Source organism: Anopheles ziemanni, chromosome 2 (genome assembly GCF_943734765.1).
Source record: "Anopheles ziemanni chromosome 2, idAnoZiCoDA_A2_x.2, whole genome shotgun sequence".
NCBI classification, from domain to species: Eukaryota; Metazoa; Arthropoda; class Insecta; order Diptera; family Culicidae; genus Anopheles; species Anopheles ziemanni.
Window position 1 is genome coordinate 26725586 of NC_080705.1, and position 27067 is coordinate 26752652.

The 27067-nt window shown below is 43.6% G+C and overlaps 1 protein-coding gene across 1 annotated transcript in view; it reads left to right on the forward strand.

The window, feature by feature from the left end:
• Window positions 1-2988: 2988 nt before the first annotated feature.
• LOC131293303 (ATP-binding cassette sub-family C member Sur) overlaps window positions 2989-27067 on the forward strand; it is a 44053-nt gene continuing 19974 nt past the window's right edge. The window contains exons 1-7 of the mRNA XM_058321383.1: window positions 2989-3191; window positions 4686-5044; window positions 7369-7577; window positions 14844-15074; window positions 19159-20262; window positions 24575-24712; window positions 25281-25443. Coding sequence (XP_058177366.1) covers window positions 2989-3191; window positions 4686-5044; window positions 7369-7577; window positions 14844-15074; window positions 19159-20262; window positions 24575-24712; window positions 25281-25443 — 2407 coding nt within the window. The remainder of the gene's footprint in view (window positions 3192-4685; window positions 5045-7368; window positions 7578-14843; window positions 15075-19158; window positions 20263-24574; window positions 24713-25280; window positions 25444-27067) is intronic.

Consider the following 27067-nt stretch of genomic DNA (forward strand, 5'->3'; position numbering starts at 1 on the left):
ATGTGTCTAACACTTCAAAGTGATTATTGCTATTTAACGGTGCACCACTCGAAGAGATGATAAAAAGAGAAAAGCAAAACCTACGAGGTTTCGTATACCGGGTTGAGCATTTTGTCCCACCCGTTCATTAGTTGGGAGATCCTGGGGATGGGTGTTGGGATGGGTGCAAATAGAACACATATTTGGTTTTGTTTCATGTTAATGCGTAAACAACCCGTAGCCCGTGTAGTTTGTGACCGTGAATCGAAATGAACCGAATAAACGACCAACTCACAGTGGTCCGAGGTGGGAACATTCTACTTTTATCACATAAAAATTGCCAATGAGCAATTATTTGCTTATAAGTGTTTGAATAGTTTGATTTTGAACTTAACTAAATTAATTTATGTTCGTAAAAGATAAGTTGTTGTGAAATATTGATTTCTAAACAAATGATTTCGAAATTATAATTTCTACATAGCAAATAAAAATGTGAAAAAGCAAGTGGTAAGACGAGTTAAACTGAGCATAACAATCCATGGAATACAAAACTATGAAGCTTTGAAACTATTTTCTTGCTATTTTGTTGGCTTGTGTTTAATTATCTCAATTTGGTAAAATTTTGAAAAGAAAAAGAGTGATAACATCATTTGGTTTGTGATATAGTAAGAAATTTAATCAGCTGCAGAGGTTGATATCAAATCTACGTACATTACATAGCTATTTCTACTGACTAGCGATTTATTGTCCTTGAATGCTGAATTTGGTAATTGTAAGGTAATTGTAACTTGGCGATGTAAGATTCACATGTATAGTTCGAATCGAAACAAAACGATTAAAATACTTTTTATAGTATCACGGTTGCGATTATGAAATGTGCGCTAAAGGCACATTGCTTTACCATTGTGCAAGCGGTCACTAGATGGATTTCATGAATGCATCTTCCATCCGCCATTAACCAACGTGGTTCCCCATTGGACCACATGTAGATTCCGAGAGCTCCCAAACCGTCAAACATCCATTTGGATACCTTCTGAATGTATTTTGTGTGTGCTTCAAGTGTTGACCCTCTGACTGTCTTCTTTTGCACGCCTTGTTGCCTCCCTACCGAGGCAGATGCGTCTGTAAATAATTCAAAATCAATACCAAATTTTGACAGCTAGCTTAGCGGCGTCATGATTAATGCGTCTCCAATCGCGCTCGGAGTGGAACGAAACGGTTTGCATTTCTGCTCTATGTCTCTGCCGGGATCCTCGCGACGTGAAGGGACATTCCCTCAGAGGTAGTGGGGAGGATCACCGACGACCGATCAAGACGAGCTACCGAACAAATGCCAGATTGCGTGGACCTCATCGCATTAGCGGGCGGTATAAACAAACATGTCGCACACCTTTGTAGGCCGATCCACGAACCACGTGCACGGGGGGTGTGTGTGTGCGTGTGTATGTCGAAGGGGTGTCCAAGGGTGTTGTTTAGCTTGAGATTTTCTCATCTTCGCGCCATAACGCGCGTTTGCGTGGCCACGTCCAGTCAACACGCAGAAATAGCTTCGATAAACAGAAATCGTTGAAATTTGATGAGTGTTTTTCAAATGCCACAGACTTGGCCAGGGCATGCATTTCCGTTGGCGTTCAGCCACGGAGAGGTTCCGATGATTAAGCGTTACAGGAAACACTCAATAATCTCGTTACCGATAAATATTTACTAAAATAGTCTCAGAAACCATCCGTCTCCTACGTGTTTGGTCCAAATTTCCAGGAATCTAACAGACTTTTGTGATACCGTTAAAAATTCAATTTTCGAAATTTGATACTCTCCAATCCTTTCACCGTATCAATTTTACTGTTTGCGTGAAACATGAATCTCTCTTCGAAACACGCATATTGAAGCGCGTGCCGCACGGCCTGTCGAAAAATTGTGCAGACACGACTCGGGATACTCATTTTCCATTTTCCACTTTCCCGCGGATCGGGCGTCCAATTTTGCCAGATTAATTTCCACATCAGAGACGATCGCGATCATCGGTTGTGTGGGGAGCATGCGTGAAGAGCGTGATTTTCGACGCGTGTTGGTGCCGTAATGTGTGTGTAAAAGGCGCGTTCGTGTTCGAAACATACATAAAAAAAGACATTCGGCGTGACTGTCCAGCTGGTCACACGGACGAACGCCTCAGTCACGATCGCGCCGTACGCTGCGAAGGATCGCACCGAAGTGTGTAAAAGGAGTGAACCAGTGCTCTGTGATTGATCGTCTCAGTGGGCTCTGGAAAAATACATCAATATTGAAGTTGTTCTCAAGTTTTCATCTAAAATTGAAAACTAAGAAAGTGTTGTTTTATCCAACAGAAAATCGTCTTTGTAGTGCAAGATTAAATACATCTCCATGTTTCGAAATGCTGACGACCAGTTGCTCTGCGAGGAGATCATAAATCTGTTCCGTGTTTACAACCGCAGTACGTTACTGGTGCGGTAAATTTTCCATCAAGTACAATGTGGTACAGTCAATCAGGAGTTTGTCCAGCGACGCTGATTGCCTGCAAGTGTTGTGCCGTTGATAGAGCAAGTTGTTAAACAGGCCGAAGCAGTAAGCAGTGCGGGTGCGTGAGAAAATTCGCCCACATCTACGCCCCTTCCCGCATCCTCCGTCCCCGCCCTCTTCTTGCTGTGCCTACTCGTCGTACGCGTCATGGCCAGGAGGACCCACTTGTGGCCTCCATCCGTCGCTTCAATGAGCGTTTTGAGTGGTTTGACTTTTCCTCCCTTTCATCTCTCAGATCCCATTTGCGTTCCTCCCCGTCCTAACCACTCTCTCCCCTTCATTTTCCCTTCTCTTCCTTGATACCTCTATTTTTAAGATGTTAGTTAGTAAGATAAACCATTGTTAAACCTTCATGGTGGACAATCTTAATTGAATAAATAACAAATAACAAATAACAAATAACAAATAACAAAATTCCATTTTCCCCCGTAAAGTGTGTGTGTTTTTGTGCCGAAGCACGGAAGAGGAAAAATGGTTGCCGAATGGGGGGAAGATGGTGCCGAAGGTGGAAACCCGTTCTCGACCGTGATCGGCCCGGCTGAGCGATTGCAGCCGTCGCCGGCAGCTGTTCGGACGCTGTACCACCTAAACCTGTGGAGTCTGCTGGTGAATGCGCTCGTGCTGGCCGGTTCACTTCTGACCCTCGGCTACGTGGCGTGGAAATGTGGAAAAAGGTGATTATTCAGGTGCAACGGTGGTATTCGACGTGTGTGAGTGTGTGTGTGTTTTACTGTGGGAAGGAAAATTCGTCGCGGCAAAAAAAAACGGAAAAGAAATCTCCATCCCCGCAGCTGTAAACAATCGACGATCGTCCGGGTTGATCGGTTGTTTTGCTAGTGAAGCATGGTGCGGTCAAGTCATATGCGACCATGACCACGGTGGTGTCCGTGGCTGGGAGGTGCTACTTTGCCTTATTTACTCAAGAGTGTCGGAGATTTGTTGTGTACGATTTTTTTGCCTCATTTGCTCGCAATTTCATGAAATACGTGGACCGGAGTTTTTCGTGAATAGGTTTGCCGTATGCTGTCAATTTTTCAATTGCCCGTGGCATATGTCGAGAAGATGAGCTCATGTTAGTCACTTAATAGTCGCTTTTCAATAAACACGCTTCAAGTATAATGAAAAAATATGATAGTTAATTGATAGCAAATGAAAATAGGTCATAACAAAAAAAGTGATATATGTTTATTGCAAAAATATGAAAAACTAAATAGGAAAAACACTGTTGGAAAGTAAACATGGAACATGTATTTTAATGCGGATGAGTTCATAAGTTTCTTGGAAAGAGGAAAACACCGTCAACTTTATGTCTTTGAGTCATTCGTTGAAAGTACCAGGAAATGCTTGAATTTTCGCTTGCGCGTTACCAATGATGGAAATAGTCATTAGCAGTTCAGTTCTTGGTAACTGCAGATCTATAACGAATTTAAAACATCCTTTGCTAGGTAAAATGTTCAGTTAACGAATAAAATTTATGAACATATTTGACAAATTGCTAATATTTCTAATCTCATTGCAAAAAGAGTCTAGTAAATGGGTTCTGGTGGTATGTTGATACTAAACAAGTTATAAGGGATAACCTAAGCAATCTTTAACATTTCAACAAATCTCTCAACTGCAGGAAAGCAAGTTCAAAGTAAATTTAAAGCAAAAGGTTGTTCAACAAACAACAACCGTGTAGTTAAAAAGAACTAATTCAGGGTATAAAATAATGGGCTAATAAGATGTAGATTTCTATTTTCTTTTTTAGTTCCCTAGTAGGAAAATTAGTTAGTTAAGTATGAAAATAGCTTAGCAAGGGTTTGAGGAATTACAAGTAAGCAACATTTTTTGTTGAATTGATAACATACAATATTATCGAGGAGCGTCATGTTTCTCGGGAAGTCAGTACAACCAACAAGCAACATATTCCTGGTACGGAAATCGGTGATAGTGATTGTGGCGAAAACCGATCCTTCTTTACGGTGCATCGATGTCAAGTGGCTCGATCGATGCACATCGTCTTCCTGCCCGAGCGCCCTGTTTGTTTAGCATTGCGATATCCAACCGTACGGATTGGGGCTCCCGATGACTGGATGTGTCCTCCAAGTAGTCTAATGCAGTGGGCAAATATGGTTGACTAACTCGTCCCACCCGGGACGTTCCTTCGTTTCGCTTCCATTTTGCAGGCGTCATAATCTGCTGGCTTTGCATAATTTGCGGTCAATCGTGTTGCTGGCGGCGTTGCTCGTCGCTCTCGGCGAAATTGGGCACCAGTGGCTGACCGTCGGTCGGTTGGAGCTGGTTCGAACCGGCAGCACCGACCCGGCCCGGCCGGATCCGGAAGCGCACTCTGCTCAATCGGAAGCATTTGGGACGACAATGGCTACGACTTCGAACCGGTCGATCGGTGGTGCTGTTGATGCTGATGCAGATGCAGTCGGGTGGAAAATGGCTACGTTCGGATTGGGGGCCGCCTGGTTCGGCCTCCTTGCACCGGTCGGATTGGCCATGCTCGTCCGAGCCATCGAGCGTCGAGATAAATGTGGTGAGTGGTTGCGTTTGCGTTGACGAGGAACACGATTAAGGGTGGTGGGTGATGAAAAGGATGGCGCTGGAATTGATTGTTACTGTCACGGCTCGGTGTTGCTGGCTGTGCAGTGTTGGTTCATGTTGTCGGTTGACCTACGGGTGTGTTTATTTGTCGATTAGCTGTCGATTGTTGTGGCGGGTCTATTTGACCAAGTAGAGTTAATTAATAATCTCTGTGACATCGGTTGTTGTATGTAATTCTAATTACAGGCAGTTACTTTTACTGTAGTATTACATACTTGTCTAAGTTTCCTTAAACTCCGTTCTGTCCTCTTTTCATTCTATATTTAAAATGGTTAAAAGTTAAAGGACTATTCGGTATTAGTTTTAGCTTTTGAGTCTTGTTAAATTTTGAACGAGCTTTGTTAAATTTTAAACAAGATAAATCCTAAACGAAGACGAGTAATATGGACTAAAGTATTCAGCTTAGTTATTAGTACTTCTGATGAAAATTCTGAACGCCGTAGAACATACTACATTTTATGAATCGTAAAAAACTTTACTTGTTAAATCAGTTTCTTGTTGACAGCAATTTGCTTTTTGTGTAGCCGACACAAATCATTAAATCAATCACAACATATTTTGAAGTTATTTTAACATAATGTTGTTACGTATCATGATTTAGTTTCACGGAGTCGTTAACACTATTTATTTCTGTTCTATACTCATTATTGCTTCCTAACAGATACTTGCTATTTTGTCTTTGCTGAGACATTTGTTTGTATCTTTTCTAGAATGTTTAATCATTTTGCATGTTCCTAGTCGTAAAACATTCAAAAATTGCAGTAAAAGTCCCTACTGTAAGCTTCTGAATTTTTTATTTTTCAACAATTTAACATATATATATATCCTCAATACAAGCTTAATATAAGTAATGTAATGTAGGTTTCCTTGATACCGACATGGATAAAAAGCCTCGTCCATCTGCTCTTAACTTTCGCACGATCAGTCGGATGAGGATCTCCAGCATGCAACCTTTCCTCGACCTCGGTCAACAAAGCATCGACGTCATCGACGGTGCGCCTTTTCCGATACCGAATCCCGTCCGCACCGGGGCACAATAGCGGAAAAACCATAAATTGACGCGTCTCCAAACACACCCGGACCAGATCTTGAAACCGGACGAATTTCAACACGGGACACGGTTCTGATAGCTTTATTGCGCCCCGGCCATCGGCTTCGGTATCGCTCGGGTTCGGTGTTATCGAACGGCGGAATGCGCACCTTCACCCCGGCCCGGACCACAATCCGTTTCGAACGCACGAATGTGGGAAAATCCCGCAAGTGACACCACCGATAACTTCCCTGTGGGATCTTAACCTCACTTCTGGAGTGACATTGGTGATGGTGAGGGAGGGGCAAGGAAGTGTCGGCCGAGAGCGGTCGGCCCGTTTCTCCCACACCGAAAGGCAAGGCTCACCGGTAGAGACCCTGGACGCCGTTTGACTACAGTAATAAGTTATTTACATCGCCAAATAAATTTTCAATCTGAAGCATGTCCATAAATTATGCACCCCAAAGGACTTCGTGCCCACCCGACCGTCGTGTCCCTAACCCCTCGGTTCAACGTTATGCTGAACTCTTTATCTGTTACGCACTACTTTGCTCGCTCTCTCTCTCTATCTCTCTCTTTTTCTCTCTCCTTCTCTCTCTGTCTGTCTATGATTTTTCTCCACTTCACTGCATGATACATACGCTTTCGTTTTGGGTCAAAATTCGGACTCGCCAGGGCCGGTGTTCGCAATTCGTCATGTCGCATGATATTACACCCTGGTGTGCTTCTTCCCATCAGCCTGTACACTTCCCTAACTACCCTGCTCCAGACTTTCGACATTGTCCTTGTGACTATTTATGTGTTACACACGGTGTGTGCGTGTAGTTTCGCATTATCCAATAGAGTACGCAATATTGGCCGCACAAACGGTGGACATGAGCGCACCGTGCTCCCGGGCTTTTGTACCACTTTGTCCTTAAGGGGCTGCCCCTTTTTGTCCCGTGCAACATTTCTTTTTGGCACCAACTCTTTGACGCTTCGGCCGCTGGGTGTGTAAGCGGAGTGGTTCGGCTTTCCGTTGAAAGTTAGGAACTCGATGCGCTCGCGGCGAGGAAGTTTGAACCACCAGGACGGATGACTATTCTGAACCGTGCTGACATTCACACTGCACTGCCAACCCGTTGGTAGCGAGAGAGAGAAAGAGCAAGGAAACGGTGCTTTTTACCCGCAAAACAGGATCGGTACTGGTATCACTCCGGGGTTTTTTTTATTTATTATCCCTGCAGGACTATTATACATCGCCCTGGCATCCGAAGGCGCCCAGTCGATAGTGCGGTGGTGCAAATTTAAATATATCAACGATGTCACGGACACTGTCACCGGGCCCACCGCGGGCTCCAGCATCCTTGGCTCGCCGGAAGTCTTCCTGACGCTGGCCGGCGCCCTGACCGCGACGACGCTGGCCACCATCGACGGGTTTACGCTCTACCTCGAGGTAAGTAATGGGGCGAATGGGTCGGCTTCGCTCACGCTTCACCTCGCGAAAACTGTCCCAATTTGTCGGCCCGATTGTTGTGTAAGGGCGTCATAAAATCGACGGTTGTTGTTCGTTCCGAGAACGTACGATCCTGAGCTGGCGGCAATGGCAATCGGGTGGGAGGCTAGCTTTATGTGTTTTCGGCCGGGATTGCGTAGGGCAAGCTGTTCATCCACATCCGTAAGGTCGACGATCAACAGGGTCAGCGTACCGAGGCCTACAGCGGGCAGTATCCGGAAAATTGGCAAATGTTTGGGACAAACCCGACGGGTGGCTTTCGCCGTAAAATCGTAAAGCTTTCCCCGTGGACTTGGTACTTTTGTTATCTTCGTACGTGGGGAATGGCTGATTTTGGAAGCTTTTCTGAATGAAATCGTTTTTACAACACATCCAATTTGTCTTTTTATCCCAAGTGTGTTGATGTTGCTAACGAAATATTTTTTGTTCTATTTTGTTCAGCTACTTTTGCACAAGTTAATTTTTAAACCGATAAATCGTTTTAAATTAGGCGTACAAATATTATGGCGGGCAATAACATAATTGCAGTAGTTAAATTTATAACAAGGAACATAGATTTGAGAAAGAAAGCAGAGGAAAATTTGTTCAAAAGAATTACATGGGGAGCAGTTGATATAAATAGCTTTGGGTTTTCGGTTACAAGAACCCTTATTTTCATAAAACTTTATTTAAAAATTATAATAAATCGTTATGATCGTTACACTGGAGCACAATTGTTTATCATTCTATCCAATTTTGCACAATCAAATACTTATTAACAGTGTTGTATGTGTATATATAGAAACATTTTTAGTAATCTTATCTTTATACACAAATCACAAATAGGTTCTGTGGATCAAGATTATAACATTTAGATAAAAAGAAAATAAAACAATTTTTGGTGATCAAGATTTCAAGAAAGTAAAATTTTGTAGACAATACTGTTTTAAATAAGCTAATTCGTATTGTCAAAATGCAAGAAAAATAGTTGATCTCTAGTTGAGTGCTGTAAAAAATATTATTTTACTATTACCGTTTAGTGCTATAATAACTGTTGCTGGGTGTCGCAATGTTTCAAGTATTTTAAAAACATGGTTGAGACTAAATTCAACGATTCGTCTTTGAACAGACCAGATTCAAACACGATTTCCTTTTCACCGAACACTGTATTGACAGATGGACAGTTTTGCACGTTTACGCATGGATCATAATTTCACAACACATCAACACATCGTTGAGTAAAGTCACTAGCATGCACTTAATTATCTGACACCACCAGCAATTTGTCACAGCCTTATGTAGCTCAATCCCTACAAAAAAAAAAGGTAAGCACACAATTAGACTTTTCGATAAATATAAAAATAAAATAAAAACATTTTTTAAATCCATTGAAAGTGCATCGCCAGCTATGACGTCGGTATTATCCCATCCGATAACATTGTTCATTGTGTGTGTACAGTTCAATAACAAAGCTCGCTTGTTATTCATTCGATAGTGAAGTCCTACAGAGGGATTACCCGGCTGTAAGCTGCTTACATTTTTATGGCACTTACTGACCATTTAAACAATCACCTAAAGTGTCGGTCCATTTGACACGCTAAAAACGAAGTGAAGAAAAGTGAATAAAACTGACCTCACCAGTTTACTCCCGCCTCGCCCGGTCCCATTAGAGATTATCCGTAGCGCAGGGTTGTCGTTTGGGCTAATCTGAAATTAAACGCCACGCGACTTTGTTTATTTCCGTGTACGATCGTTGACAATCGTATGCAATTGATGGCAACAATTAGCAGGTGCAATTATGGCATAATTTAATTGACTGCAAACCTAACATCAAGTCCACAAATCAAAAGCTCGATATGGCTGGTAGGAAGAGGAGCGAGGCTTTTTTGCTCGGTTCGCAGGATAGATGCAAGTGCGGCCGCCGCCCATACGTGCCATGCAAGCGCGTGTTTATCGCACTTTATCGCATCATATCGTTGTCCATCCGGGGTCGGTTTTGGTGCACGGTAGCGCAATTAGCATACATTTAGCATAATTTGTTTTTACAACAAGTGCCCACGCCACACTTACCACGTTCCACGTTCGGTGTTCGCACCATGAAGCTCGGAACATCGTTGGTGTGTCAAACCAGCGGGAGACTTACAAAAACCCCCCCACACACACACAGGAACACACTGATTGATGAGCGAACGGTCATGCTAGTTGGAGCGCTGGTCTGAGGTTTTTTGTAGGATATCATAAATTTCATGGAATTTATATCGTTCTGACAGCCCTCCATCGACTCCGGGCCCCCGATGTAAACCCCGGGTGGATGGATTTACGGTGGAAATGGTGGAAAAGGGACACGATTCTCCTTTTTTGTTGTTGCTGCAGGTAGCACACTGAAGTTTTCTGGTCAGGAAAAAGGGGAGAAGTCTGGTGGCAAAAGGTAAACATAAAAGTGCATAACATTTTGTTCCACCTTATCCTCCCCCCCCCCCCCCCCACCATCCTGGGTTACAAGGACACTCGGTCGGTGGCGATCTGGTGGTGGATTGGATTTCGTATTTAAATATTATTTTGACATGCCTTGACGCCACGTGTGTGCAAGCGCATTCCCGTGTGTATGCGAAGTTTGCGTTTGCCTGCTGTGAAAAGTTCGTGACAGCCCGTGTGACGCTGCTGGAGGGGCAGAGGAAGGAGTAATCCAGCATAGGCCAGGGCCTTATTGCTCGCCGTTGATTGTTGGCTCCGACATTCCGGGCACGAATTCCCGTGGTTCTAGGGTTCGATAAAGTCCTTTCACTACACGCGTTGGGGTGTGTGTGTGTGTGTGTGTGTTTTTGTATGTGCACAATTTTCTTCCTTAGACCCGTGTTCCGAAAGTCCGGTCAGTGTATCGTTTTGGAGGGTTGGACAAACGGTTCCAACTTAAACGTAGCTTAGGTTTTCCATGCCACTTGACAGTGGTTTGTCCTTGTCCCACCGTCTACCTGGTGGGGTAATTTGAATGTGAGTTTTAGCGTTGGCCCCCTTTTCCCGCTTCAAACTTGTTGTTCTCGCACATTCCCCGAACTTCGTTCCCAGGCAATTGAGACCCGGTTGCTTACTTCTGCTCGCTCGCTTTTCAGCCTCACGAGGGGACACTTTCGGGCGAGAATTCTGGATTCGATCCCATAATTCCTCCCCCTCTCCTACCCTCGTCGGTGGATCTCCCTGGGCACCCGTTGGCAGTTGGTGTTGGTTCAAATGTAGTTCATAATTATAATTAGATTGGCGTACATAAAAAGTTGCACCATTCGAAGGGCGAATGTTTCGGAAAGGCAAACCGGAACATGGTCCCACACGACTCCAGCTGCATCGCGTGAGGTTCTTGTGCCCTCCATCCCCTTTCCTCCCCCTGTTTCGAGAAATGTGGGCAAGTGCGGAAAAGTTTTCCGGCAACCTCCGACCGGCCGGACGCCTCGGATTGTTTGCATTTCCCTATTCCGTCCCCGGGGGAAGGGGATGGCAATAGTTTTACATAATGGAGCACAATTAGTTGGTGTAGTAATTTTGGCAAGGATTAACTGAATTACTGAATGCTCGTGGTCGTTTTGTTTTCCGTTGGAGGGTTTTTGTTTCTCGCGTCGGTACATAGCAGCATACACGAGAAAATGTGTATGGTGGTGGGGCAAGCAGAACCCTTAGGGTTAGGATTAGAAACTGAAATGCACTAATGTGTTCCACCACCTTTTCCCGAAGAATCTCCGTGGTTCCGAAGTTGGGAATTTCTTTCCCCCCCACCCATTCGGTGGCAATGGTAGGCGGGACTTCCATTAAGATCTCGGTGGTTTTCGTCCGAATGGGCCGTTGTTTTCGTACCCGGTAGGTATTTCGGGCATAATAAGGGTCTTCTAAATGCTCAATAATTGCTAGAATTAATCAAATTAGAAGGTAAACTGTGGAAACGCCCCAAGATGCTATTTCGAAAAGCAAAAAGGGCAAATAGATGATCAGGTAAATTTTATTAATGAACGGTTTTAGAAACGGTATTTTTCCGGATGTTTATCGAGACAGGATCTTCTAACAAGAAATCTTTTTGGGCAAAATAAACCTCACGGTCGGTTCCGAAGCGTATATTCGATAAACATTAGCTGGGAAAACGAGCGAAATATTCGTAGAAAATGTGCGATTCCCACACATACATACACACACATGATTGCCCTTGGCCCTTCCCGCCTTGGTGCGGAGAGATGTTTTCCACCCGCGCCCGCGTAAACAAACATAAACAGTCGCGTTCGCGCACGAAATGGTTTTCCTTTTGTCCGGTGCTCGGTCGCGGTGATGCGGTTTTGATTTTGTAACGAAATCGATACGCCACGACCACAAACAGGCCTGTCGACAATTCATGGTCATGTAAAGCGGGCCCTACGAACGCCGGCGGCGCTAAGGGCCGTCATTTCTGACCGAGCGAGGAAAAACAGGACAAAGGGGGAGGGTTACAGGATAGAAAGTATGGCAAAAACAACGCGGACAAACTTGTCGTGCAGGTTGGAAAAACAATCATTTGCGCGCCGCGTGGAAAACCGAGTGGCTGAAGCGGTGGAAATATTAACAGCATAAATCATTGGGCTCACCGAAGAGGAGAGGGAGAGGGAAACGGGCAATGAAAAGCTAGTGGACACGTTGACAAATGTGTTGGCAATGCGTGATGAAATTTTTCACCGAAAGGCTTTACACCGCACCGGTTGATGTAATTGTACGGAAAACGCGAAAAACGTGCCGAACCGGTGAGCGCGAACGCGAGCTCGCGAGGAAGGACATATTTTATGGCATCGATAATCTGGTTAGCACGGTTTCTTCTTTGGCGTATGTGTGTGTGTGTGTGTGTGTGGCCAACCAAGCCCTGGGGCGGCTTTACGAGCAAGTGCACGCAACGTGCTTTGACGTGGCGTTAAAATAATCTCCCATCGTTTGACTTATTTTCCCCCGTCGCTCCTGTTGGACCATTTTGTAGCATATAAATATGCACGCCATGCATATGATGCGTTTGTTGTGGTTTTCGGTCCGTTTCGGTGCAACCTACGGCATTCCATCATCGCTCGGGCCGGCCTTATTTTTTCTTGTTTGTGTTGTATGCAACAACGCGTGAGGTTTGAAACAATGTTGACGGGCCATTGATCACATCGGGATGGTTTTATGGGCGGGGAATGTTATAATCATAAAGTATTGGGGAAAGCACGGGTTTTAGGTTCCAGTTTCGATTGCAGTGTGTGTGTGGGTTAAATTGTATCCTTGGAGCAATTGGTATCATGGCCAATAATTTGTACTACTCTGAGTTTACATAATGTTATCAAAATTTACTCTATGGTTTGGTTATGCTTAGTTTATTTTAATGTGAAAAATAGATTGTATAAGTTTGCTGAAGACTTCAGTTTTATATAGTTATTGATTTATACCATGAAGTGACACACCAAAAGAGGCTGGGTTATGGCAAAAAGCTGTAAAAGTCACCGAAACATATTTTAATGATTTCAAATAATGTGAAGTGGAAGTATTATTAAATTATGTTTTAATTTACTTGATGTGTAAACGTAGTATTATACGAAAATATTTTATAAATTTTATTCCTATTTTATTACATGTGATACATTGATTTTAACTTTTACCTTACATTGTCATGTCAACATAAATCAGAAGATACGCCGGACTTGAACAATCCCAGAATTATGCTATTTAGGATGAGAGATTGTTCTTTTGCAGTTCGATATAAAACTCGTACTCCTGGTTGAACAATACGTAAAATCTAGACTATTTTAATTTTAACACCCGAAAAGTATATTAAAGTGATGGAAAGGGGTAGAACTGAAAAAGAAACTGGCTTTTCCAATATCCCTAAAATGAAAAATAGCTCCAAAAAACTATGAAGCTGACCAGCCGGGTTTTTAATAAATTGTTGATGCAAAGCAATATTAACCGAATTGCTTAAAGTGTTTTTTTCTTTTAAAGCTTCCTCCAATTCTCAATCAAACTAAAGACACCTGGAAAATACTTGGCTAAGGCAAAACGGTTCTAAAACCACGTTTGGGAGATTGCACATTGAACCAGCATCGCGTCGCAGGACAATTCCCGGCTGGCACAGTTTTCTCACGTTCGCTAAAATTAATGCCGTATTTATTAATCATTGAAATCAGTTATTTCCTTTCCACCGTGTCCGGGGCGGCACGAAACAACCCTGCCTTTCCGAGCCCTCGGAACTCGGCCAAGATCCATCGTGTCAGCGGGGCTGACGAGTGTCATGAATAAATTATCGATGCTGATTTGATCGAGAGCATCGGGAGGGAGCCACCACAAGGCATCTTCACACTCCATTCGCCTGCCACTTTTTTTTCGTTTTGTTTTCCTCACGCTAGCAATGGAATCGTATTTTCTAGCCAAACCTTCCACGTGACCTTTGACAGCGACCCGAGGTCAAGGTGTTGGGGCTTGGATTTCTTCGGAATCCTTTCCCGTTTCGCTGCTGTTAGTACCTCGTTATGGGAGCTATGTTTTCGTTTAGGTTTCAGGATCGGTGGAAAAGGTGAATTTAAATGAGGTATTAAAATGACACTTGACAAGCGTGAGCTCTTGTCGTCGGTTCGGGCGGGGACTGAAAATCGAACCCATCGGTTGCGTTTGTATCCCCTTTTTTTTAGATCGTTTATATTCTTTCGTTCCGGGAAAACGCTCGGGGATTGTGATTGATCGTGTAGCGTAAACGAAAAATTATGGTTCAAATTAAGTTTTCATATCCCCATATCGTATCGATGCCGACGTTCGTTAACACTCTCTCTCACCCTATCCCCCACTCGTAAAAATATTCGACCCAGTCGGCGTTTGACTGATGTTGAGGATGGCAGATCATTGGAATCATATTGGCACATAAATGAAGCCACAGGCCCCGAAAACCCGGGGACAAAAAGCTGACATGTTGGGCAGGCTCAAACGCAGATAACCCTTCACTTCATTCCCGTTTTGCTTATTGGAATCATCGAACGATGTAACGAAAATACAAGCAAACAAACACATGCAAAAAGTGGATCCTATTAATCATGGTATCGATTTTGACTTTAATAACTTTATTTTTCCCTTTTACAACGACGTGTCCTTTCCGCAGGATTGGATAACGACCGTGCTCGGTTCACACATTCCCCACCGTCGCCCATCGTGTCGGGTTATCTCAATATCGGTATTTTTTTTTTGTTGCCTTCACATTTTACTCTCCAGCAAAACTCCGGACGCCGGCACGTTTCATCGATAATGTCGGGCGAGAAGCGGCCCGGCTTCAAGACGCCCCATTCGCCGTTCCTGTCGAAAATCACTTTCCACTGGATCGTGCCGCTGCTGTGGCGCGGCTACCGGGAGCCGCTGGAGCTGGAGAGCCTCGGGAGCCTGCACGAGAAGGACACCAGCCGCTATCACTACGATCAGTTTCTGTTCATTTATCAAAGCTACAAGGTAAGTTGCCGGTCTCGGAGATAGTTTTCGGTGATTTTTTCTTCTCCTTTCTACCAGGGGGGTTTTTCAAGAGATGACCGTTTTTCCGCACGTTAGCTCTCTTAACGCATAGTATAAGAAGCGCACTGGCGATGAAAAAGGGGTCGGCATTCCATCGGCGAGTTTCAAGAGTTGACAGCGTCCCTTAAAAGCTTTCACGTCCCTCTCACCGCTGCTGCTTAGTTTTCCCACCCCAGAAATGGAGTTAATTTTACGCAAGAATTTACGCCACGGCCATAAATCAAACCTTGGGTGCGTACCGTTTAGTCGCATGTGTTTACGGGCGCAAACGGTCGCAACGAACGTTCGATGCTTTCCGGAAATAGTGAACTTTTTTGAGGTTCTTTTCCGAACCGCTTTTTCGGGAAGTTGGACAAACTCGTTTCCCTTCGATAAAGGCAACGCCACGAAGATAGTGGAAGTCCCCGGGATTCCCACGTCGTCCACGTAGAACTTTCTGCTACTGCACATCAATGTAATTATAATCCGGTTACTCACGTACCTTTCGTGTGCCCGCGGTGTGGAAAGGTACAGCAATAACTTTCCACCAGCACTGAGTCGAGAGAATGGGGCTTAAGTATGGAATAATGACATGATTAATTATGCTGCACGGAACGGGACGGCAGAAAATGTTTAACTATTTTGTTGAGCACTTGTTTCCCGATCGTCACCGAGTTTACTTGCCTTCCTTTGGTTCGGTGTTTGCTGTTCCTTTGAATTGTATTCTTCGTTGTTTCTTGGACAAAATAGTTTTTTCTTATAAATGTTGTCTTCTCCTTCCGGCAGCACCGTTCTGTCACCAAAGTAGCATTTTTGCATAGATCAATGTGTCTTGTTTATTGTAATAAGAATTCTCGCTCATGTACTTATTTGTCACATCCATTGTCCGTGTTTTGCAAGTCTAATTGATGCAAGTTAGTAGAACAAGTTTCACCGTGTAGAAACATCAACTTAAAGGCTTTTCGGTTGGTCAACGAGTATCTTTTATGTACTGTGATTGTAGCTCATTTTAGGTTTTTTGTACAAAACATATCTAGGTTATTTATACGAAATATATCTCAAATCAACATATCTAGCATAGCCCTAGAGGCAAGCAATCAGATAAACAATAAACAATATTAATTATGATTTATATTCAGATTTATTCACTCTGCGGTACATTTACCATGCAGCATTAATTACCTTTTATATAATAATGATATCAAGCCGAAGAACGATTTTTGTTTTACAGCTTCTAAGTTGATTGTGCCATGTTAGTAAAAGTTATGAAACACATATACACTAATTGTAAATTGCTAATCTATTCGTAAATATGCTATAAGCTGTACTTTTATTCTAATGGAAAAACTTTGACATGAGGTGGTATTAACTTACGCTGTTAAACATAATAAAATTAAATGTATTGAAATAAATTTCCACAGTAACATGTAATTTTGCTGTCATTTGTATCGTCTTGCTATTAAAATAATCTCTATGGTTTTCTTTTTCAACATTTAGTTTAGTTCCATTATGAATCAATTTGGTTTGGGGTTTAAATAGTTGGATTTTAGCTGCGCAAGTATGTGAATTAAACCATTAATCAGAAATTAAAAAATATATATTACACTTCGCATTACTCAGGTAGGCTTTTTCGTACACGGACTTCCACGAGATTGTGCAGATTTCATATCGTCCATCGACACGAAACAGACCTTATCCGTGCCATTAAGGTTCGCTTTGCTACTAATTGTGCGTGAATGTTGAACACGGTTTGACCCTTTTCACTCTCGGTGACAATTCACAGTGTGGTGCTTTCTGTGGGTAGTTTTCGCTAGCTTTGTTTTTTTTTACTTGTTCCTTGAGCCCCGACCATTCGCGGCTTTGTCATTCTGGCACTAATTTACGGCTGAAAAAAAGATAGAGGGAGGGAGTGAGTGATAGGCTGCAAGAGCCGGCCAGGGAAAAACACAATCCTTTAATAAGGAGATGAAAAAAAGGGATTACACGAGCTGATAATTAATTCACTTCACCACTTCCCCAAACCCCCATTGCGGACGGAGTGGAAAATTTAGCGATCGCTTGAGCGCTTAGAAGACGAACACGCCCGGTACTTAGCGATTTGAGCCGGTGGATTTGTAGTGTTCCCCGTCAACAATGGGTTGACCCCGCACGGGGGTTGTTTTCTGGCCTTCGCACGGACACGAGTCGGACACCCGGGCCGTACCGCTAGGCGCGCTTTACAAAGGGCGCATCTGTGCGATGGTCGGTGAAGCGGCGAAAAACCTCACTGGCTTCAACCGCTTTTCATCGGGTGAAAAACTAGAGCCCCCACGGTCGAGCGCGATAAGCTTTCCCTCGGTCATGCAAATCAACGTTTTGCCCCTTTTGCGCTTCACACCCAACCCAAGTCGCTTTTTCGGTGGTTTTCTTATCTTACCGCCAGCACGAGCGGAGGTGGCATTTGTCGACCGGGTCGAGCCTGCAAAGACCCGCCCCTCATTTGGGCCGGAAACGGACCCGGCCACGTTTTATCTGCCTTGAGGTTCAATTATTTTTTCCCATTTGCTCTTTTGGTGGATTTGTGCCTCGCGACAGCCCGATGGTGAGAGAATATACGGCCGGAGAAAGAAAGGAAGAAAAAATACAGAGTATTTCACCATCATCCAACAATGGGTCCTTGGATAGGCCTCGCTCCTGCTGGGGATTGAAAAGCGAAAAAGGTTTGACCATTTTTTTTTGTTCGGTATGTCCCTTCTTTCAATGATTTCCATGGTTTTGATCCTTTTTTCCGTGACATAAATCATATTTGCTGGTGTTTGTGGCTGCAAAACCGAGCCCGACCAGTTGAGATTTCTCTGTTCCTTTATCGTTGTTTTTTTTTGTGATTTCTTCAGACACGCATATGATGCTGATTTAATGTGCATTTTCATTTCACTCCTGCCTTTGCATGTGATTTTTGATAGTATGCCTTTTTCTAGCTTTTATATTTCGTGTCATATGTTTAATATTATCCTCATGTGCCATGTTTCTAATGTTGATCATACTCTGATTACTCACGGTTGTGTCTCTGTTTTATTACAGTTGTTGCCACATTTATATAAACCTCCAACCACTCATACAGTGCATAAATTATGTCTCTAAAGTATCTAGTTTTAAATAGCTGATACAATTCTATTTACAACGCATATGAGTTTTTCACTAACTCATCATCTTTTGTCTCGTTGTCGTTTGATTTTGTCCCTGTCTAAATTTTTATTATTTAGAATGAATATAAGAACAAGATCATTGTTTGTATTGCGTTATAGAGCTGCTCACGAAAAAGAAATTTTTATTGTAAAGTTATTAACAAATAAAAAGTTTGGTACTGACGGAAAGTTGAAAATAATACAGCAACGATTGTAAACAAACAAAGCCAGTTTAGAAGCTATGAAAATAGGTTTATGTCCCCAAATTCACCGCCTCTATGCAGGTTTCGAAATGCGCAAACATAGATACAGTCGGCACACAATACATGCCGTTAGCTGGAAGATACTTTTAAAGCATGAATTTATAAATGTTTTTGTTGTTAGCGCGCTATATTCTAAGAAAACCACAATTACCTGTTTGATTTTCTAGACAAAAGTTGATGACTACGAAGAAAAGTAGATGCGTTTGAGACAGAAATTGTTGACTTTTTTTTTTAAAACTTGGTGACAACACTTTTGCTTTCGAGATGAAGTTTAGTTTAACAACGACTGTATATTCTTTTCCACATCGATGGAGGCGCCTGGTGTTTGGTGGATAAACCACCATGCGCCTCCATCGAAGAGGAACGTGAACTTGAATATTAAAAAAAATCCATTTCCATCCTTGATTGAACAAGGGGACATAGGTGTCCCACTTCAAGGCTTAAAGGTGCTTTCCATCCATCAAAAGATTCAGGTGTTGTCGTTTGGGAGCACAAAAAACATATATCCCACCGTTCAAGGGGACGAACATTCCGAACCGATATGTTTCACTCCTGCAGAGAATGTGAGCAATTAATCTTACGGTTTACGCTTGTTTTTCTTTTCTGGCTTCCCTCAAGAGCGTCCGAGCGTCCCTGTGGCGTTGCTACGTGCGCAACGGCTGGCGGATGTTTCTCGTCGGCGGATTCCTCAAGCTGACCGGGGACCTGTGCGCCCTGGTGGGACCACTTTGCATTTCCAATATCGTCGATTACATCGCGGCTACGCAGGGCCGCTTTCCGTCGGTTGCGTCCTTAATTTTGGGCAACGAAACGGCGTCCCGGGAGGGGCGGCAGACGACCACGCTCGGTGACGGCTTGGGTAAATCAAATCAATCACCTGGGACGCAAACGGTCGGGCTGGAATCGAACGTCGGTCCCATTACCTGGTCCACGCTGCTCGCTAATGGCTGGATCGTGGCCGTACTGGTGCTGGTGGCGTCGCTTGCGCAGGGAACGCTTTCGCAGGCCAGCACGCATCTGATGGACGCGGAGGGCATTCGGCTGAAAAATGCCCTCCAAGGGCTGGTGTACCGGAAAACGTTGCTGCTCAGCTCGAGCTGCTTTCACTCGGTGCAGGAGAGGCGCGGCACGCTGGTGGTCGGCGGTAGGCCGCATCAAAGCAACAAACCACGCACCAAAAGTCTCGACGAGGGCGGATGGCACGGTGGCGGGGAGGAGCAGGCAGGGAAGGAATCCCGGAGGACTGTCAACAATCGGGCGGCAACGGTAGCAGATGCCGAACGCATCCAGGCCGATGCGGAAGTGATGCACCATAAAACACTGCCCTCCGACAAGATGGCTGCCCAGGCGGAGGGAGGGGGCAGTGGGAATGGAGGCAGCAGGAGCGACGCATCCATCGATGTCAATCGGGTTCAACAGTTTGCCGACGGGTCGGAGGCGCACACAAGCGCCGGCCACAAAACATCCCCCGAGAGCGAAACCGAGGAAAATTCGGTGCGTGATGTTCCGGAAAGTGCAACGCCAGCAAGCGAGCAGCGGCCCGGAAATGCACCATCGAGGGATGCAACCGAACCATCGGGTGGGACATCGACGGGTGGACAGGAGCCCGCCAGGACCTTCGCACATGATGCCGGCACCATCACCAACCTCATGTCGGACGACGCGTTCAACGTGATGTCGTTCGTGAAGATGGTGCACTACGTTTGGGCCATTCCGCTGAAGGTGAGTTCCCCCCCCCCCCCCCCCCTGCCCTTCCGCTTTTCCACCATTCTGTCCAGCAGCACGCAACTCTGCGGTGCCATTCGGCGATGAAATGCTACACGCGAACCTTTTACGTTTGCGTTGCAGATTTTCACGCATACGCGATTTGACGGCCTTGTCCCGAGGTTCCCTCGTGGACATGCGGGAGTGAGGTCTAGTGTTGTGGAAAATTACAAGGAAAACAAACGCAAAAAAAAAGGCACCCATCAAGGCGGAGTGTTTATTCTGGCAAACGCACAATCGGTGCGAGCGCCGAGCTTTCATCGTGACGTGGGCAACTTTTCGCGCAAAATGGCGCATGTTTGCGGGTTTTCTTTGTGTTCGCTATGATGATGGTATATTTGGAGAGTTGTGGGGACCTCAGGGGGGTTACATCGTTGACATTTTCCCTGTAAGGTCTACTAGTTCTAAATATAACGCTCATTTTAAATGAAAGCAACCTCAACTTGACGCTAACTGTGAAATGCTCTTTGAACTTCAAACCAGCCCTTGTAAACGCAAGTGACATAGTAAAATGTTCAATACGTCAACTTTTGGTTCATTTTGTAACTTTAGATTTTTAATGTAGGACAAAACATTTCGTTCGATGGCCATTCTTTTAAATCAAAGTGTTTTACTATTTTGTGTATTACATTTTGTTGTACAATATTTATAATACACCTAATTACACTTATCTAGTGTGCTTTTTTGAAAGAATTCAAGTTGATAATATTTCCTTGCTTTAAAAAGTACCTCGTCGTATATGAAGACAGAGTGTTAAGAAACTTTTAGTTTTACCCTTTCGAATCGATAAAAGTTGCTATCATTTATTATAGGCTTGATTTCACACTAGACTTGTTCATGGAAGTTGTTTTCATGTCTCTTAAAATATATTTTTGACGTCCTTTTGCGAATCGATTGCATCGAAGAATTATTTTTAAATGTTTTAAACATTCTTTGAAGTTTCTGGAGAGGAATAAATGCTTCAAAATACCTCTTTGCGTAGCGTAACCGTAGGAAAAGTATGGACGAAAAATAACTCTCCGAAATGCAAGTTATTTTGATGTTTGGAATTATCTCTTTTGATAAATGGTAATTTTATATGAGATAGCGCGTCCCATAAACGAGTCTTTTTTCCTGCGAAGAAAATCGGAAACTATTGGCAGAGTGTGCTCAATAAACTTTGCAAGATAATTACCATAAATATCTCGACTGGCGATAGCTGCTCCTGGCGCCGCCGCACCATACTTGCATGCTTATGCACCTCATCCATTCCGATTTTTGCTGGCGTAAAAGCTTGGTTTGGATTCCCTGTTCCACGTAATTCATCGTTCCGCTGAGTTGGGGGAAAAAATTTCATTAAAACCGGTACAGCACCCTGACAACGTGTCAGGGGCCGCAAGTCGTCGATGCGCGCGCCCGTCGTCAGCTGGAGCAGCTGAGATAACAGAGCGCCATCGTCGAATAAAAAGGATGCGCTTTCCCGGAGCGAACTGGTGATTATATTCAATTATTCCGATTGCGTGAATGCAGTTTTTCGTGCATTCGTGGTGCCACTTTTGTGTCTCCTCCCAAATTATCCGCGTTTCACCTTGCCGCAACCGCGTGAAAGGAAAGTTAGCTTTTTTTTGCATTTTCGTACGATTCAGGGATAAACACTGGATCGGTGAAAACAACCGCCGTTTTTATAACTGGACTGGCTTCATAATTGGCTTAATTGGAAACAATAACGAAGCGTCAGGTGGCACATTGGTGGACAATGCGTTGTTGAGGGATTTTATTTTGCCTCCTAGCTGGCGCGGTGATTGTTAAACCCGATGTCGATGGTGGGCAACTTATGTATTCAATTAACAAGTGTTATTGCAACAACTCATGCTAATTTGAAAGGACCGTTGGACAATGGTACATTAAAATTGAATTAATTATAAAGAGTTAATTAACTATAAAGAGTTCTTAAGCAAACTTTTCTGATAAGAGGAATGAAATTTCAAATACAAATTCCAGACTTGTTTTCCTATATTAATACATCGTACAATGCTACCGACATCAGTGTCTTTTAACGCAACACAGAGAAACGACAAAGTATTTGTGGTTCTGTACAGAGAAGGATACATTTTCAAAGAAATCCGTGCCATTCGAAAACATTTTCATGCGGGATGTTTCTTTCGGGAAACTTTCGGAAACAAACCCTCAGCATCGTTCGCCGGTATGTTAATGTGTCGTGTCAAGCTTTCGTTGCTTATCGTTACAGACAGTTCGATGAAGTTGAACTTTTCTTTTCGCACGAAAGAATCTGCTGGTGCTGGTTGATTGGGCTGTTCGGGAGAAAATGTAATCCTTCCGTTTATTTTCGTCTCAAAGGGCACACGATTGGTGGCGTAAGGCATAGGTTGATAGTTTGTTGTGAACAAAACAATTTCTCTCTTTCTCTCTCTTCCACTGTACCCTTTTCTAGGGAGTGGGGAAAAAAGTTTTGCATCCTGAAGGCATCTTGAAGGTCATTTCTGGAACAATCCAAACTTTTTCGCCCGTGTCTTGGTGCTGGTGAAACTTTTTCCAATGAATGTTTTACTACCGCTGATGAACGCCCCGATCTTTCGAACGGGCGGGCAGTTTTGGGGTCGTAATGGCGTTTATGTGCCCATTAGCATTAGGCCGGGGGCATTAGGCTACGGGTGCCTCGTCAGGTGGGGCCACACCGGTGATTGTCGGCGTTGGTAATAATAATTCCAAAAGCGGGCGCCAGGAAATGTGTCTGCTGGTCGTTTCGCAAGGTGATGATGTCGCTTGAATGTGCAGAAGGTGGTTAGTGGACTGTTTTATTTTTAAGTTCGAACGCAAGGGCTCTTTCAACTGCGCATTTAAATGGTGTCGAATGGAAATGTGAGTTTGAATTTCCTCCGAAACCAAGGTAACCCCGGACCAGGTGGTGGAAGTTCTCGCATGAAACTACTAAAGTAGGTCGTTTGATTGGGAATTTATCAACGTCGTTTTGATAGCGGGAGTAATTAGCATTCGATTCAAATTTCATTCCTTTCGACGAATGGTTGGAAAAAAAAGCTCGTGTGAAAAGTCTTTCGAAAGAAGCACCTAATATCATGATCCTTTGCGGGAGTAATTTTTCCTACTATATTCCTAGTAATTAGGAGTTTTTTATGCTTTCTTCACTAGCGCTTCTGTCCGTCGTTTTGCTTCCAGAATAAATGGAACGGGGAACTGTAGCCCTTCCCACCACGATCGTATTCATGGCCACCCGCAAAGAAGGTGAAAACTGGGTCAGCAACAGTGCGATAATTTGAAATTACAAATTACTTGGCGACATTAAAGCAACTCCCTCCCTCTGTCACTCCTCTTTGCCACCGGTAGAGGTAGCTTGGCGAGTGCGGATCCGCATAGAAAGTTCGGACAAAACCTTGGCTGCCATTTTGCCATCGCTGCAGTGAAGGTAAAAATGGAAAAATGGGAAAGAGAAATCTTTCCTAAAGAAGAGTAAGTAGCGGAGGGAATGGGCTCGTTCTGTCCGCAGTATCCCGTTTTTCCGGGTGGTTTTGGCCATCGCTGTCATCCACATCGTCGTCAGATGTCCTCCGTCCCGTTCCGTGCGGAAAAGCGTCAAACACTTAATCCTAGTTATGGTTGCGGGCTATATTACTGCTGTATAGTTAAAGTAGCCCTGGATGGGAGGTGTTTTTGTGGCCACTCGCCCCGAAGAGAATGATTTCCCCGGGCAACTCTGGGCAGTGGCCACCGTTTCCCCGTGGAGTGAAAATTGGCAAACGTCTTAACAATGTACATTTCGCCCACGTTTTAAGGGTTGTTTCTTGGTTCTCTTTTTTTTTTACTTTTGGTACATAATTTGCTTGTCCATGATGATGCCGTTCGCGATGATGATGACAATGGCGCAAATAGGAAATTGTTCCGTCCACTTTGTTTGGGCACGAGAAAGCTACTTACTGCGAGAGGAACATTACTTAAACAGGACTCACTCAGCGAGTGCACTTCATTTCAATGCAACACCGGTAAAATGGGGCCACAATTCAACCCCGAGTGCACTAATGAGTGGAAACAATTTTCAATTCATTATTCTCCGGGGAACGATAACACCAGGAGCATGGACTTTTCTTTACGCTGCCTCGAGACGATGTCTTCTTTCTTCCAGGTCGATCGATAGATACTTAGTTTACTTTATTCCGTCCTATTTAATGCGACAACAACAGTAGTTCGACGTGGTACTGTTCGTTTCTATACCCGATTTTTGCGCTCGATTCGTTCCGATAAACAATTACAATTTCAGATCGCCGTCGTGATGTACCTGCTCTATCGGCAGCTGGGGATAAGCACCGTAATTGGGTCGGTCGTGTGCATCGTCACGATGACTCCGCTGCAAATACTCATCGGCAAGCTGATGGCGGCGAACTCGAAGAAAGCATCGGTATGTACCTTTTATCCTTGGTTTCTCCAAGGTTTCTGTGTTTGTATTTTCTTGAGGGAGATATACATATATTTAGTTAAAGACATGCGGACAGCATTTGATGATAGGAAAGATAATTTTCTACTCAAATCCAATAAAATCTCGTTGAATTACAAGCCAATCAAGGGTCGTAAAATGATTTTCATTGAAATATTGTTCCCCTTCGTTGTTGGATTCTAATGAACTCTTATCATATTAAAGACAACCTTGTACTTCAAACCGCTCCACGGTGAAATTAATGCAGGCGTATGTCTAGCGTATCCAAGGGTCCTTTGAGTTGCTAACACACTTGAAATACCCTCATCTACACACACATATCCACACAACGTCCGACGTTATCCCGAAAGAGAATCAGCAAAAATCAGCATTAACGACATGGTGGCGTTGGAAAATGCCATTGCAGCAGAGCGGTGCAAATGTGCCCGGTCCCTTTTATTCGTCCCGGGTCGGCTCGAGGGCCGTCGGAATCGTTTTGCATTTTCATTTGTGACTTTGTCCCTTCTCTCTTTTGCCCTCCCTCTTCACACAGGAGTGCACCGACGAGCGGTTGCGGCGCATCAACGAGGTGCTGCTGGGGATAAAATTAATTAAACTGAACGCATGGGAGGGTGTATTCAAAGATAAAATTTCCCAGGCCCGCCACCAGGAGCTTCGCCATCTCGACCTGGACTCGATCTACTGGACGCTAATGAGTAAGTAGTGCTGTTGTCCGTCGTTCCGTTCCGAAAGGGGTCGTTCCGTTGGGATCGAGCTGTGGCCTATCACTGCAATCGTTGATATGAGGACGATGCTTTCTAGAGTATTGAGGATTCAAAAATGCACCTTTGTCTAGCAAGTTGACCAAGCTTGTTTTGCTTTAAAATTGAACTTAAAGTAATTATATAACTGAATATACGTCCGTCTATGTGCGCACGTATTCTTTTCAGCGTTGCACTTCATCATTTATGTATCGTCGTATTTCCGTGCGATGTTCGGCACGATGGAGTAAAATCAAGAGCCCGCACATCATTTCATTCCATTCGTTTTCTTTTGCATTCTTTTGTCTGGCGGGCGAAAACGACACTACACTGCAAGAATGTATTCCGGTCGTGATTGACATTGTTATCGGAGACGGGAGCATATTTTTCCACCCGTGCGCGCGAATCGTGGCGGGTAAGTCGACCGTCGGTGGTTGAGGAATTAAAAAAAAAAAAATTAAAAGAGATAGAAAAAGTTCCCTCACGAACATTCCTCGCTTCCATTGACGCTATGATGGGGTCACGGAATGGCGTAGCGCCCCAGTTATGGAACATTTTAGATCATACTCTTTCCATTTGCGATCGTTACGATGGGAGAAAAAAGATTGGCGTCTTATGAAACATTGTACTTAGCGCTTTTCAACTGGAACTCACCGAACTTGAAAAGTTGATGGATGATTTAGCAACAAAGTAGATGCGATGCGGTGCGTCCTTTTTGATGGACGGACTTTGATTGCACTTTAGCTTGTTGACTCGGAAGGTTTCTGTTGCAAACAAAACTACATACAAATGCTCAAGGGCATCTAATCGTATCGAATAAGCAGTATAAATGCTTGAATACATTGTAAAGTGGTCAACAGACACTTTACACAGTGTGAAGAGGAGCTAACGTAAGTAAAATAAATTTATGTCATGAAGCGCTTTAGTGTCGTTAATATAAAATAGCTAAAAGAGCATTTGAATAGAACCAATTTATGATTTAAAATGGTATTCTACATCGTAGTTGAATCTCCACTGGTAGAATTTTCATTAATGAAACAACAAAATTTTCTAGAACTTTTCGAGCAGGAATATCACAATTTTATTTTTCATTTCAATCATTTGTGAAATACACAATTGATCTAGCAGGGTGTTCTTATTGTCTCGCTAATTGATACTGCCAATACTGTTTTCAGTGGAAGCATGAATGATTTAATAAATAGGGTGAGTTGATAATGAGTCTGAAATTTGAGATGCAAAAATAATTATATTCTGTAATAAAACAATACGATGAGTGTATATTTATTTTAATGACCATCAATACCATTGGAGGAGTTTACTTTTTTGAACTTAATACTTATTTGATCAATGACTTTGACATGCTGGGTCGCTTTATTATTATTAGAGCTTTTAAAATTGGTAAAAACCGGTAAATTACTGAAGATAATCTATTTTTCCCTTGCAAAATTAATTATGCAGGGCGTAATAGAATTATGCAGGGCGTGCGGTTTTTTTTGCAGTTATGATCGACGACATATTTTTAAATTGACACAATTTATGTTTTTACCCTGTTTGACAGTTTATACCACAACTACTTATC